Below are 16,501 nucleotides of genomic sequence, written 5' to 3'. Positions count from 1 at the left end.
TAAGTCCACATTGAGGAGGGACACCGTGCGATAGGAGCCACATTGGGTTTTATCCTTCCCGGAGGGATGGCCCCAGGGTCCGTGAATGAATTAAAGAGCTGCATCAAGACCTGGGCCAATAGTTGGCAAAATTTTTTGTATAAACCCGCCAAGAATCCGTCTGGACCTCTAACTTACTCTATTTGAATCGGTGCCTCCAGAGTCTCCACTCCATCTTTAGCTAGCGCGGTCGTCTTTGCTCCCTGTAGATATGTATCTATGTTGGGGTCGGAGTGTGTATCCCTTTTGTACAGGGCTGAGTAAAATTCCTGAAACGTTCTCGCAATCTCGGCATCCCCCTCCACCATCTTACCCTCTGCGTTCAGGAGTGACTGACCCTTCATCTTTTGAGTCCGTGCTCTAAGTTTATTCACCAACATTCGCCTTGTCCTAACCCCTCCGAAATAGTAAGAGTACCTATTCATCCCTATCAATATCGAGGCCTGCCAGTTGCACCCATGCCACCTTGAGTTGGCGCCAAACTCTTGGTATGCCGGTTCTTCTGTACACCCTTTCTAACTCTAGCACTTGCTCTGTGAGCTGCTCTCTCTTTTCCTTGTGTTTCTTATTTTCAGCTACGGATATGACAATCAGTTCCCCCCGTACATCCGCTTTGAGGGCCCCCATAATGTGGGCAGCGAAATTTCAGGGGAGTCGTTCATTTCGAGATAATGTGAAATGCACTGATGGATCTGTTTCCTCACCCCCTCCCTTTGTATCAAATTTTCCCAAAGGCGCCATCCCCCCTTCTGTCGAGGTGTCAGGAGTACCTATAGCGTCGCCATCACCGCATCATGGTCTGAGAGGGCAGCTGGGATAATGTCAGCCTTGGTCACTAAGCCATTCAGATCTGTTGTGCCTAGTAAATAATCTAGTCGGGCATAGGTGCAGTGAGCATGTGAATAGAAGGTGAATCGGGAGGAGTGCGGGTGAACCTTCCGCCAGATGTCTACCAGTCCTCTAGATTGGAGCCAAGTTTTCCCTGCCGCAGACAATTCCCCTGTTTGTGCATATCGTTGACTGGACCTGTCAATAGTGGTGTCCATGACTAAGTTCAAGTCCCCACCCACCAGCACCCATCTCTCTGGCGTATTCAGGGTCTCGGACAGGGCTGCCCCGAGTTAGGAGCATAGATGGAGCCAAGGACAAGTCTCTGATCCAAAGCCAATAGACCAGTAGGCGCCCTTTGATTTCAGCTACCTTATCCCCCACCCTGCCTTGGAAGCGTTTAGCTATTAGTGTGGCCACCCCTGCTTTCTTATACTATGTGGAGGAAAAAACTGTTGGGGAAAAGCCTCGATCTCAGCAGAAGCCAATCTTTGGGAAGGAATTGGGTCTCCTGGATGAGACACATATCCGCCCGAGTTTCTCGAAGTAGGACAGTATTGATTTCCTCTTGATGGGGTTATTAAGCCCCTTCACTTTAACGGTGACCACTTACAGTGTGGAATACGCCGTATGAGTGTGGTAGAAACCTTCTGAATCGCCTGTGAAACCCCAAAACCCAATGTGAGCTCTTACCGTCAGCGGCCACTTCCCATGTCTGAAGCCTGGTCCCCCTATCACTTTCCCGCAGCACACCAGTTCCCCCCTCCCCTCCCTAGCCCCATCCTAGACACCCAAACCCCCAAATATAGTCTGTTGCTGGCCACCCAAAGGTGCAGGCACCTGGAATGAAAAATTGTATGGAGCATATCGTGGACCATAATTCCCTGCTTCCCCTATCCGCCCTCCCAGCTCCTCAAAATGGTAGTGCAAATGTCTTCTCCCCTTGTTGTTATGGGCTGTCCGGGGCTGCCGTGTCTTTAAGAACCGACTCTAGAGCCGCCTGTCGTTTCTGTGCCATGGCCGTGGGGTCCAGTCCCAGTGCATGTTCCAGTGAGCGTCTCCACCCAATTCTCTGCCATTTTTCTTTATTTAGCAGCCGTTCCCTCCCGACTGGTTGCTTCTTCTGGGTTCTGATATTCAAGGCCGAGAATGCTGCAGGCCTCCTGTAGGGACATGATCTGGTAGAGTTTGCTGTTCCATTTGAAGATCAAGCAAAAGGGGTGCCCCCAAGAGTAAGCCACCCCCTGATCTCTCAGATGCGTGGTCACACCTGTAAACCCCCTCCTCCTTTGCAGGATGATGGAGGCCAAGTCCTGGTATAGCCCCACTGGGTGCTCCAAGTATTTGAGTTTTTGCTTCGCCTTGATTTCTTTTAAGATACGTTCTTTGAGGGTGAAGTCTGGGAGAAAAGCTAAGATGTCTGGTGGGGGCTCAGGTGCTCGTCTACTCAGCCCTACTCTATGCACCCGGTCAATGCAAATGGCAAAGTCTGCTGGGACCCCCAGTATGTTCCGGAATAGCACCTGCAGGTATTGGGCCATATCTGCCCCCTCCTCGTTGGGTGGTACTCCCCTCACTCGAATGTTATTCTGTCAAGAGCGGTTCTCGAGGTCCTCCGTGTGTGCCTGGAGGTCAGTTTTTTGTTCCTTCAAGAGGTTTAAATCTTGTTGGAGTGGTGCCACTTCCTCTTCTCTGGCTTGTTCCTGGTCTTCAACACCGGCTACTCTTTCACCTATTGTGTCACCGTCCCTCCAAATCGCCTGCACTTCTCCAGCCTCCTCGCTCTTGAGAGTTTGAAAGTCCTCCCGCAGAGTGTTTCAACGAAGGAGCGAGTAATTGGGATGTCTTCTCCCTCTGGATTTGGTTGCGGTTTCACTATTGGGGGAGACCAGTCCCTCCCTGTCCCCGGCTTGTGGGCCTTTTGATAGCATTTCCTTCAGTGTCCGTTCTTTTTTCCCCCGAAGCTAGGACATGATCTTGGGGCGTCTGTCCCACGCCCTGTGCACCAGCCGATCCATCTGTCCGGATGACCAATGTTCCCTCTGCCTCGCCGTGTGTCGACTTGGCCCTCGCCCCTCAAATTTGTGCTAAAGGCCTCTCCTGGGCCTTTCCAGTTCTGTACCTGTATGCTGTCCGGCTACCTTGCAGCCTGTCATGTGTTTGGCACCTGCAGCGCCCGAGAGGACCCTCTCCCCTTTCTCCCATTTTCAGTTTGCCAGTCGATGCCCCTGGCTGATACGCCTCAGGATGGGGCCCAGGATGTTGCAGTGATCCCCCTGCTCCCTAGTGCCTTTCGCCTTTCTCCCACTGCTAGGCCTCACCAAGCGTCTTTCCTGAAGGGGGCACTCTGACTCCACGCCCTTCTCCTGCTGCCTCAGGGCCCACTGCCTGGTCTCTCTTCGGGGGGCCCGGAACCAGCCCCGGCCCCTCGCCGCTACACTCAATGCCTCCCCTTGCAGCCCACGTGTGACACCAGAGTGCAACTGCTCCACCCATGTTTCCCGTCTGTCAGCTTGTCCGTCCGGCCCCTTGTCAGCCGGACTGGCTGCCGTGTTTCCTCTATGGCGCCTCCTGCGAACCTGGCAGGCGTGGGGTCCGGGGCCCCTGCAGGCTCCCTTCTGGTCACTCACTTTGCTGTGGTATTGGCCTCCACCTTGCTCTATTGGGCTCTCAGGGCCAGCGGTCTGTCGCTCCCCGTATAGACTGCCCCCCTCCAGCCTGGCCCATGGTCCTTTCCGTGGCCACCAAGCAAATTGCAGTGGTCTCTTGCAACTAGCTCAGCCACTGGAGCCCACTCTAGGGCCCGCCCGAGCTCACCCCACACGGTGTGTTGATGTCCCTCTGCGGGCCCCCTGGGGCCGCTTCTGCACCTGCATCTGCCACTGCCTCCGGTGCCTGACCCACTCTAGAGGGTGTCTCTTTGCAGATTGGAGGGCTTTTCCTCCTCCACCAGTCGGCACTACTGGCCCAGCGCCTACTGCTGAGCCCCCAGTGCCGCCGCCTCACTTTTCACCGTTGCTGTCTATCAGCGATGCCCCGCCGCGTGGCGTAGCCCAGCCGGGATCTCTGGCCGCCTCGTGCAATGGGTCCCTGCCTGGCTAGTGCATTCGCTGGGCTGCCTTCAGCCTTACCGCCACACAGGTTAGCCTCTACGATCGGCGGCCCCCCTCTGGCTTCTGTTCACAGCGGGAAGTCTTCAATGCGCCTGCCCGATCTACGGCCCCCCTCCGGCCGTCACTCGGAGCGATGTCTGCTTCCAGCTCAAGGCGCCATTTTCTCGCCCTCTCTTCGGCGCTCTTGCTTTCTTTGCCACCGTCAGATCTGGCGCCCTGTCTCCCGTTGCACTCCTCCGCAGGGACCAAGATCGCGTCCCCGCATATTTTCGGGTACAATATGGGGCTAATGCTGGGGACGAGGAGACACCAGCAGGCATGTCTGGTTAGTTCGCCATCTTGGCCACGCCCCCTCCCAAATTATTTTTAAACAAACATTTAAGTACATAACATAGAATTATTCAAAAGCAAAAATATATACTTCATGAATACATAAAATTAGATGTATAAAACGTATTAGCAATGACGATGCACTTTCCTCCCTACTACCCAAAAACACTGCAATACCGAAAAATTAAAATAATTTATGAATAAAACAATAATAACATGAAATAAAACAAATTAAAAGCAATAATTCATTTAAAATACTTTTAGAACCTTTATTCTCAAATACACTAATTAATCAATTGTCAATTTAAAAGTAATAAATAATCAAATAAAAATTAAAATAGTTATTTATGAAATAAATATTAAAGTACAAAATCAATTGAAAAAAATTGTAATTTAAATAGCTTGCCACCCTAGTTCTTTGCAGACCAAACAACCTGCAACCAACATATAAATTACTAATTTAAATATAAGAGAACCAATACATTAAAGATCACAAAATACAATAAATGAGCAACTGAAATAACAGGTAATCAGCTTACATATTTAGTCACTCCAAAAAATTAATTTACATAAAAATATTTAAAAATAAAAAAAAACTATAATTTATCATTTAAATACCTGCCCACCTTAATTGCTGTGGAAACCCAACCTGCTGATAAATAATAAACATTAACAAAACACAACAGGTAGTAGTGTTCCCTCAAAGGGAAATATCCACACATTCACTTGATATATCATACCATAACACCATTCAGCGTGAAAAGTCATAAACACATTGCTTATTAGCAAGCGGGTGCTAGATCAACCTCAAACACCTACTACCTAAAGGTGTTGTTTAGCACAAACAAATGTGCAACAAATTGAAAACACGAAAGAAGGTACTACAGCACACCATTCAATCTCGTCAATATCCATAAACAGTAATGGAAAAGTCTAGAAACCCCTATGTACATCTCCATGTAATGAGAATGAAGAAAAATACAACAAAAGAGATCCAGTAAGGTCAATGTTCATGCTTTCATGTAACCTTTATAAGTATTCAAAAAGATTTCAAATTCCCAGCACACAATAAGCCGACTTGTGTTTCATCTCAACGAGACGCATACTTGTGGCTGCTTACATTGTAGATTAGAGGTGGCAACGTATCAGGGTTGTGCCTCTATCGTTCAGGGAGAGGCTGTCATCCCTGACAATTGAAAGTTTTCACTGTTCACGATCACCACAAGACATGTTTGTTTAGAGACGCAGTATGCATTTGGGACGCTCTTCATTGAGGGCCCTAATGACTACAAATATCGTCCCATTTAGACACCCCAGTGTGCATTATTGCTTTGTAATCCATGCAAACAGACTAACATTGCATTATCATTGATATACAATTTTTCTGATTTCATAGGCTTTACTGTTGCCTTGGGACGGTTTTGCTGTGTTTAGGAACTTTTATTCTGCATAGGATGTCAGTGTCGCCTTTTTCACCATTGTGTTTTTATTCGAAAGACCGAACAGACCCTATCGATTTGGTTGCTGAGCAAAAACTACAAGAGACGCATAGAGACAATAGTCTAAATATATTAGGATGGACAGTTGGTGTCATGATGGCAGACCATGAAGTGGGTTTAGGGAGGGGGTAGGCGTTGATTCACTTTGCAACATTAAGAAAGGACGCATAGAGACAATAGTCTACATATATTAGGATGGACAGTTGGTGTCATGATGGCAGACTGGGAAGTGGGTGGAGGGAAGGGAAGGAGTTGGTTCACTTTGCAACATTAGCGTATGTTTATTTATACACAACGTTGGATTTGAATACGAGTGTATCTAATACGCACATTTTTTTAATCGAAAGGCCAAACAGACCCTATCGATTTGTTTGATGCGCAATAACTATAACTGACGCATAAAAACAATAGTCTACATATATTAGGATGGGCAGTTGGTGTCAGGATGGCAGGCCGGGAAGTGGGTGGAGGGAGGGGGAGGAGTTGGTTCGTTTTGTAACATTAAGAAAGGACGCATAGAGACAATAGTCTACTTATATTAGGATGAACAGTTGGTGTCAGGATGGCAGACCAGGAAGTGGGTGGAGGGAGCGGGGTGGAGTTGGTTCACTTTGCAACATTAGCGTGTGTTTATATATACACAACGTGACAATAATCACAAAAACATATTGTGTGCCCGCAAGCATTGTGAAAATAAACATATTAGAAATGTGCTCTTACTCTTTTCTTTCTCTTTTATTTAACCAGACTAAGCCACAGAAACGCGTGGCAGGGTACAGCTAGTTAATAATATAAACACTGAAGTTTCTTAATTATAAATAATATATTGAACAAAATCCACTCTAAAGTAGTCAAAGAACTATCTGACTCCAGTAACGTATCTTCCTCCCGCTCGTTGTCACAGTCACTGGCAAACATTTTGTAAAAAAAGGTGACAGACATTGAACACTCTCTCTCTGATGCTTTGACTGTCAAATCCCAGATGAATGGAAATACCTCTGGTACTATCTCATTGACTGAATGTACAAGTTGAGGCACTGATTATACTAGCACCCCACATGCTAAACAATGCCTACATTAATTTGCTCCACTGGATGCCCCTCTTTTTCATACTTAAGTACAAATCCATGAAGTCAGGTTCTCCTCGACACCCTCTTTCTCCGGCCAAGATCAGTAAACTTGGTCCAGAACTTATACAATTTCTGATTGCTTTTCTAAACTCTTCTCTCCAAGAGGGATGCATTCCTATTTCATGGAAGCATGTTATGGTTCTGCCCATTTTAAAGAAGCCTAACCTGGATCCCTCCAATTGGTCTAATTTCAGACTAATTTTGATGCTTCTGTTGTTCTTCAACATTTTGGTGAATCATGTCAAATTGCAAATATCTGCCTTTGTGAATTCTCAGAACTTTCTCCATCACTCACAGTTTGGATTTATAGCAGGATACAGCACCAAATCCACCCTTCTGGGAGTCACTGAACATCTAAGACAGCTCCTGAATAATGGTGGAATGGCTGTTCTGAGCCTACTCGACCTAAGCATGGCCTTCAGTACTGTATTTCACACCACTCTTCAAGGAAGACTGGAAACCTTAGGCCTCCAATGTAGGTCTGGATGAAACTTTCCAAGTCTTTTCCTCCAGATCCATGTCAAGGTCTCACTCTCTTACTTGTGGAGGGCCTCAGGGATCGACCTTGAGCCCAATGTTATTTACCATGTATGTTCGTCCTCTTGCTGATATCAACGAAGGCTGTGCCCACATCTTGTTTTTCTATGCTGATGACACTCAAATCATCTTTTCCTTCTCATCTGCTGAGGGCCACAGCTCTGATACCTTGAACTCATGTCAGTATACGGTTTGCACCTGGATAAACATCAATTCATTAAGTTGGTAGGTGATATGACAGCGATGAGGTTGATGAGTTAGACCCCCCTTTGATGGGTAAGAACCCCCTTTTAGGGGGCCCCTAACACCTGCCTGATACCTTAGAAGCCATTCCTGTACAATTCTACAATGTTAGGAAATCTCATTTTTTGGCTAGACAAAAATCTATTGATGAAAACTCAAATGGTCAAAGTAGACTCCACCTGCTTCACAGTCCTAAAATGGCAAAAAAACATCTGGATGCTTTCCATTTTGGCTCAATCGACAGGTATCCTGGCCCTGATCTTATTGAGGCTGGATTATGAAAACATTCTCAATCAGGGGACCAGCAAGACTTCAATCGAACGTCCATAAGTAATTCCAAACTCTGCTGTCGTGCTCCTTTTCCATCTTCCCAATTGTGCTAGACTTACGGTGGACAAGTGCTTAGAGTTTAAGGCCCGATGGTATATGCATAAAGCTAGGTCTAATGCTGGTTCACTCTACTTACAAGAACTAGTGGAACCATACCACCTAAATCGATCGCTTCGGTCAGCCATCACTATCTCTTAAAAAAAAAGCCCATTTGGTGGTATCTCTTTCTCATACCTGGGCTCCAAGCTTTGAACACATTGCCCAACTCACTCAGAAGCTGTCAATAGCTGACCACTTTCTCTAAAAATCCTAAAACCTGGTTGTTTTGATCTGCTTTCTTTCTCAAAGTTAGTTCTTACCTTTTTGTCTAAAGCGCTGGGAAACCCTCCTGGGTAACTATGCAGTATACAAGACTTTATAATAATAATATGTTGAATGAATTACAAAATGATATTTAATACAACTATATTAAAGTTAACAGTAATGATATTTCTGATACAATGTTCATGTCACATTATATGAAAATATTTAATATTTTTGTCCTTCACTCCAAGAGTGACATCCAAGTACTGGGGCACTAGAGGAGGTTATGAATATAGATGGATAATCAAAACAGGTGAGGCCTCACCAGCTTTCTGTTGAAATGGCCACCTCAACTGGGGTTTCTGAATCTTTGATTCTCCAACACATTTGAGACACTGGATGACAAAGTGCGTGCAACATTGTGAGGGTTATTAGCTTTCTTCTGTCATCTATTTTAAAATTAAGAATCAGTGTCTTAAACTAATTTTGACTTCCACTTGGTGAGTGATGCAACCTAAGTACAGTCATTATGTAGTCTCTCAAAGTACCATTGGCGCCCACATGGGACACTGTATTTTGAAGGTCCTGAGGCTCGTTGAATTTTTTTATCGTCTTAATTAATGAACTATTGCTGCAGTAGGTTTTCGAACCAATGATAGCTCTTGCGGGCATGACTTAATGTTCTTCTTGAAGGAATGGACATACCTACTTATGGAGTTTTCATATTTCCCCATCTCTTCGGTTATTTGATAAAATCTCTCCTAACACTAATATACTCCAATAAAATCCCCCACCCCATTTATGTATAGTTTGTGACACCAAAACGTATATAAACATTTCAGACTCCAATATGCTTAACCATTGTATAACAAAATGTTTTTGAATGGTCCAGTGCAAACTAAAAGTGTCTGGTATTAAAACTGAAGTGATGCAATTAGATAAAGAAAATCCCTGTTGTAAAACAAAATTTCAGGCCCAATAGCTGTACATTTCTAGAAGCAACTTTTTTTTTAGAAAGAAATTATCAAGTAATCGATTAGATGTTTTTGACACTGCTCACGTATAGAAGAAACAGCAAGATGACATGGCCAACATCTCTCATTACAAATTACTAATCAGGTCACCTTCAAATAAAAACATAGAATTTGATCGTTGTGTTCCTATAGAAAATAAAACCTTACAAATCCACAAACCCACCTCTGAAGGATGTACACATGATCAATCTGAATCTTACCTAAAAATAAATGCAAGTATAGGAACACAGTAGAAGTTGTAAATTACCATCCTTTCTTGCTTTAGAGACACCTAAATTCTGTTCGTGGGCCAAAGGTCGGTTCTCAGTAGTTGGAATCACCTTCTGGTACTCCCATCTCGTTATAGTGAAATCTTGTCCAAACAATGTGCAATTCAATGGAATTCTTTGAGATGATTCACAACATGGTCCTACCCTTAAAGATTACATACAACATAAGTACTTCATGAGTTTCCACCGGAATTTACCATAATATTACAAACAAGAACAGCCCCATTGCTATCGTCCATTATGAAAATTGTGACAATTATATTCAGTTGTTTGCAGTGCTCAGCCTGAGGTCCTAAACTGAGATGTGGACCAAAGTAAAATTCTACATTTCTTGCTGTGCAAACTGCTTGGTGTGGGACACAGGGGTTTGCCAGCAATGCATGGAACATGGTTGATGTTGCTACTCTAACATACTGGGAAAATCTGGCTTTTGTCCTGTGGCATTTCAGTTTATAGAAAAACGATTTCTGTTCTAGTTCTGTTGGCATGAAAAATAAACACTGTTTTCCTCTCGTATATGTTATGGTCCCATTTATGATAACTGAGTAGCAGTTAACTTCTTTGTTCCTACAAAAATGCCACTTAGTAGATTAAAGAAAAGAAAATAGCTGTTAAAGGTTTGCTTGACACTGGTTCAATAAAATTAAGTAATAATTCTGATGTTTGCTGATTTGTCCACAGAGTAAATCTGTATGAACTAGTCAAGAAGAACAACTTTCAAGGCTTTTCTTTATCATTGGTTCGCAAATTCACGATATCAATACTGAAGTGCCTAGAAATGCTCAAAAAGGAGAGGATCATACACTGTGACCTAAAACCTGTAAGTATTTCTTTAAAGCACTACTGATTAAAGGGAAACTTATTTTAATAAAAAGGTGTATTCGAAGAGACAGAGCAACCTGTCTCAGTGCTTCTGGAGCTACAGCCTTTATATAAAATTCACATGACATGATATTAGATTTATTGGAATAAGTCTAAACCTTTTGCAATTGCTGCAGCTATGTAGGTCTCTAATATTTGTATAATCTCTAGTCCTAAATTTCCTTAAGATAAGTGTGCTCTGATGGTAAATTTGTGAGCAATAATTTTTATTATTTGTTTTCATTTAATACATATATGTACCCAACATGTTATCACAAGTGAGCAATTGAAAGACTTTTGAATCAAACAAGAAAAAGCTGAAGAGCTGAAAATTGGTCATGTTTTCAAACAAAAAGGTTAAAACTTTCTTGAAAAATACACATTACTGTTTTATTCCAGTGTGCAATACTGTGTAAGGTGCGGCTTTTGTAGGCTTTGCCTCTTCACAGTGTAGGGCTCGAGTATCCCACTTATCTACCTTCAAGCCTAATGGCCTTAATACAAGTATGGCAGTTCTGGGACCACCGTACTCTTGGTGGCGGTCCGACCACCCCCACCACGGCAGTCCGACTGCTGTATTACTATGGTGGCGGTGGGTCTACCACAAGACCAGAAATTAACACAGGCGCACAGCTGTAATTAATGTATATACGTTGCACACAAAAAGGGTCAAAGCTTTTCAACAACATGTAAACACACACTGCTGTAGAATTTCTTCCTACATTGTATTTTGGGAATACCACAAAATTATGCTTGAACACAATATTTACAAGACAAAATAATAACCTCTACTTTCATGTTAATACAATGTGTATAAATAAACAAATCGTGATACTGGGATACTTAATAACAAATCAGAAACAAAACTTCTTATGTGGTCTTTCCCTCATGCCCAATACATTTCGGGATGAAAATCCCTTCTTCAGGGGCCACTGTAAAAAAACGAAAAGAAGAAGAAGGCAAAACTGAGCAAAACAGAATGCTTTTATAATCAATATTGTACAACTTATAGCCTCGCCACTAATGTTCAGGGGGGATACAGTATCCAAAAATAAACCTGATATGCTAATAAGACCAGTCAATATCTGTGAAAGAAAAAGAATGAACCACGCACCCGCAATTTAACAATGCTAAACATTGCACTGACAGCAGAACTCTATGCAGTGTACAGCCGCGGCAGGAGCTTGACCCGTTATGGGCATTGGGTATAGTAAAAAATCTTACTTCATGTTGAAAAAAAACCCAGAAATTCACTGAAAAAACGGGAATGATGAGGGCACAAATTCCAGTTAGATCACTATATAATCACTTTAGCATTTTTTGGGGGGAAAGTACTGACTCCTCATTGTATTTGATGGAGTGTCTCTTATACAGTAATTGCAGTGCCTAATTTGAGTGATGGGAGCCACAGGCACTCATTTTTGGGGACCACCACTTATTTTTCCTCACCAAACATTTCAGGTTAGCATGATGGAAAAAACCATCATAAAGGGAGGAAGCTCGGAGAGTGAGATAAAGGGGCAGGGAGCATCTGAATGGGAATTAAAGAGGCATAAGGTGGATTCAAGACTATATACATATATATGTACATATATATCTATGGAACTTCTCTTTTTACCTCTGTGATGGAATAAAGGTGTTTCCCCGTGTTCCCCTGCTGTGGCCTCGCACTTTGTCTTTGGAGGAAGTGGGAATTGGATTTACAGCGCGATTTCCAGTGTCGCGCATACGAGGTCCCTGTTTCTTCAAGCTGGCTCTGGCTCACTGGTCTCTACGTTTGTGGAACTTTGCAGCGGATCCGGGTTACCGGAATGACCAGAGCCCACCTGTCAGCCCGGGACGAGAGGAGGCGGTGTTGAGGCAGTTCTGCTTCACGCTGGGCAAGGAAAAATTTGTTTTCCAAGTCCCCGTTTAATCTAAACCGGACATTGTCAGGTTAGAACGGTTGGGGAGCTGAGGAGATACCGTGTCCCAGAAGCATGAGGCACGGAGAGTGAACACCTTCGTAACACCAACCCGCCCTGAGTAACATCGCCCAGAAGTGCTTTCCAATAACTATGCATGCTCAATCAATCAATCAATCAATCAAAGACATTTATAGAGCGCACTACCTACCCGTAGGGTCTCGAGGCGCTTGGGGGGGGGGGGGGAGGTGCCGCTACTGCTCGAACAGCCAGGTCTTGAGCTTCTTCCTGAAGGAGAGGTGGTCTTGGGTCAGGCGCAGGTCGGCCGGGAGGGAGTTCCAGGTCTTGGCGGCCAGGTAGGAGAAGGACCTTCCTCCTGTGGTGGCTCTGCGGATGCGTGGGACGGCGGCGAGGGCGTGGCTGGCAGATCGGAGGTGGCGTTTGGGAGCGTAGACGTTGATGCGGCTGTTGAGGTAGCTCGGGCCTTGATCGTGGAGAGCTTTGTGTGCGTGGGTAAGGAGGCGGAAGGTGATTCTCTTGTTGACCGGGAGCCAGTGTAGGTCTCTTAGGTGTCCGGAGATGTGGCTGTGTCGTGGGATGTCGAGGATGAGTCTGGCTGAGGCGTTCTGGATGCGCTGGAGTCTCTTCTGGATTTTGGCGGTGGTTCCGGCGTAGAGTGCGTTGCCGTAGTCCAGTCGGCTGGTGACGAGGGCCTGGGTGACGGTCTTCCTGGTCTCTGTGGGGATCCACCAGAAGATCTTCCGCAGCATGCGCAGGATGTTGAAGCACGACGAGGAGACGGCGTTGACTTGCCTGGTCATGGAGAGGGAGGAGTCCAGGATGAACCCCAGGTTGCGTGCGTGGTCCGTCGGTTTGGGTGCGGTGCCCAGGGCGGGGGGCCACCAGGAGTCGTCCCAGGCGGAGGGCGAGGAGCCCAGGATGAGGACCACCTGGGACTGGTAGTCAAAGAACATGGAGTGACTTTCCAGTGATGGCTACGATAGGCATTCACCACTTGGGGCGGAGCGGTGTACAACCAATCAGCATAGGGCAAGATACTTTATCTGTGACACCCGCCCTACACCTGAAGCAACATACCACTGGCGCTGAGGAAGGCTCAAGTAACTGCCGAAATGCATCCGCCGATAGTGGTAGTGGAACTGCTCTTTTTACCTCTGTGATGGAATAAAGGTGTTTCCTTGTGTTCCCCTGCTGTGGCCTCGCACTTTGTCTTTGGAGGAAGTGGGAATTGGATATATATATATATATATATATATTCACAGAAAAAACCATAGGTTATAGTGGATATATAGTTAGGAATTTGTATTTACAAAACCTTGAAAATTCAATGAAAAAACCATTGGTTTTAGGCCATATATAGTTAGGGATTTGCATTTACAAAACCTTATTTTACTCGCATAAAACCATTGAAATTCCATATATAGTTATAAGCGCTAACTATATATTGCGCACCCGCAATCCACTGGTGATGATGTCACATATTACATCATTCATGACATGGTTAGTGACATCACTGATGACATCACTGATGACATCTCAAATGACATCACTGATGACATCACTGATGACAACATCTAGTGACTGTATGTTTCTGTAAAGTTAAAATATGTCTTACATATTGAAGAATGAGTGGATGTATAAGTGTCTGGATGAAGGATTTAGTAGGTGCATGACTGACTGTATGAGTGAGTGATTAAATGTGTCTCACTGAGTGCATGGGTTAGTGACTAAACTGTTTTAATTTGTGCATCATTATATCTGTTGTTCTACAAACTGCTGCATATGTTGATCAGTAGCTATATGAGTAACTGTATGGGTTATTCATTGGTTGTCCAAGTATTTGTATGGGAAACTGAGTGTGTGTGTATGGGTGGCTGGGAGGTGTGTGACTGTACATAGATGTGTGAGTAGTTGATTCACTATATGTATGGATTCAAAAGTGTATGTGGAAACAGCTGTATGGGCGGTTGACTGTGCATGAGTGTATTAGTGAGTGAATGGATATCTCAGTGCTACATGTCAAATTAAGTACATATGTAAAACACAGTACATATGAGAGTTGACATCTATAAATAACTGTGCATAAGAGCCAGTGAATGTGTGAGTGGCTGTATGGATCATTGTGAACATGTATCAGAGATTGTATAAGAGAGTAAAGTAAATATGTGTTAGTATATGTTTGAATAAGTAAGGTGTGTATAACTGTATAGTTGAGAAAATGGAGGTGTGATTGATTTTTGGCATAACTGACTAGGTGTGTGAGTAACTCCATGGATGAGTGACAGTCTGTGACTGTCTGTTTACACTGATTGTATCTAAGGTTATATTAGAGTCTGAAGAGGTTCATGGTATTATCACATGAATGATATCATCAGTGATGTTATCAGTCATGTCAAATGAGATGTTTTCAGTGATGTCATCAGTGATGTCATTTGAGATGTCATCAGTGATGTCATCAGTAATGTCACTAACCATGTCATGAATGATGTAATATGTGACATCATCAGCAGTGGATTGCGGGTGCGCGATATATAGTTAGCGCTTATAACTATATATGGAATTTCAATGGTTTTATGCGAGTAAAATAAGGTTTTGTAAATGCAAATCCCTAACTATATATGGCCTAAAACCAATGGTTTTTTCATTGAATTTTCAAGGTTTTGTAAATGCAAATTCCTAACTATATATCCACTATAACCTATGGTTTTTTCTGTGAATTTCATTGGTTTTTTAATAGCAAATATGAAAAGCTTTAAAATGTCAAGTACGTGATAGATAAAAACATTTTCGTATTTATGCACGCTGATGTGCTTTGAACGCTGCGCCCCCCCCTCCCCTCTTTTCTCTTAGTAGTACTCTCTCTTTGCAGATAGTGAACGGTAGTTAACGCAGGCCTTTGCCCCCGTTGTAATCCGTCGTGCCTGCTTGTCTCTCCATTTGATTGATTGTTATCCAAGCATTTACTGTTTTAGATTGGTTCTCTTTGGATCATTCTCTATTTACAAACAAGCACAAAGTCGCAATACTCTGTTTAGTCTTTGCAGATAGTGAAAAATCGTGTAAAAAAATAAAAGTAATCGAGCAAAATCAGTAGGCCACTAATTGGATCTCTTTTTGACCTCGCTAAAATAGAAATATTAGGAACAACCCTTCATGAGAAATACGAAAATAGTGAGATGAACTGAGCTCCACACCATGAGGGCTGCAAGACAGCTCGACTCCGTCACCCACCCCGCCCAAAATAACGACAAACCCTATGCAAATATTAAAAATATAGACAACACACCAGCAAAGAAACAGGGTAAAACATTTTATTAAATAACTATTTACATAACTATTTTATACTTTTTTTTGCCCGATCCGGCTAGCTCAATCGATCGAGCATGAAACTCATGCACTCTGATAGCAAGCGTTGCTACTGATGCTATGCAGACCAAAACTGGTTTTCAGTTTGTAAATTTTTTGTAGATTTTTCAATCCAAGGTTGGTTGACTTTGTAGAACGATGGCTTCAGATTTTCAACATACGTTGTGGTGGCGAGGACTGGGAGGGGGCGCTTCGCTCCTGCCCCCTCCCCAAGTAAGTTTTTCATACGTGAAAGTACGTTAATGGTTTTGGTCCCTGAGTTGCTTCAATGTCACTGCCATTCTCAAATGGCATAAGTTCTGGATGTTGGGTGCCATAGTTAAGAGTTCTGAGCAGTGCTTGTAACACTGTCTGAAGCTTATTTCCACCTACTGCAGCTTCACTATTCTCAAAGTAAGTGAGTGTCGTTTGTGGACCTGACTGCATTAGAAAACAATGTGATATGTTACCTTCCTAAACAGCTTGACGGAGGCCCCTGAGGGGCGGTGTGATGGCCATGGACTCGGAGAAGACGCTTGGCTCCGACACCCTCCCCAAGTCTTATAGCACTGGTGTAGCCTGAGATCGCCCCCGACATAAGCGGCCGGCTCCCGGGGTCCGGCGGAACTTTTTGCCTTTTGATGACTCTTCAATTCTGGACCTTGTCCCACAATCCGTTTGACCTAAAGACACGCTGTAGTGGGGCGCCCCTTTA

The 16,501-nt window shown here is 44.1% G+C and overlaps 1 protein-coding gene across 1 annotated transcript in view; it reads left to right on the top strand.

Moving 5' to 3' along the window:
* Positions 1-16,501, top strand: part of DYRK4 (dual specificity tyrosine phosphorylation regulated kinase 4) — a 798,647-nt gene that overhangs the window by 472,146 nt on the left and 310,000 nt on the right. Inside the window, exon 7 of the mRNA XM_086939068.1 lies at positions 10,337-10,475. Coding sequence (XP_086795194.1) covers positions 10,337-10,475 — 139 coding nt within the window. The remainder of the gene's footprint in view (positions 1-10,336; positions 10,476-16,501) is intronic.

This window comes from Lissotriton vulgaris, chromosome 1_1 (assembly GCF_964263255.1).
Source record: "Lissotriton vulgaris chromosome 1_1, aLisVul1.2, whole genome shotgun sequence".
Lineage (NCBI taxonomy): Eukaryota > Metazoa > Chordata > Amphibia > Caudata > Salamandridae > Lissotriton > Lissotriton vulgaris.
This window is presented reverse-complemented; position numbering and strand designations above follow the sequence as displayed.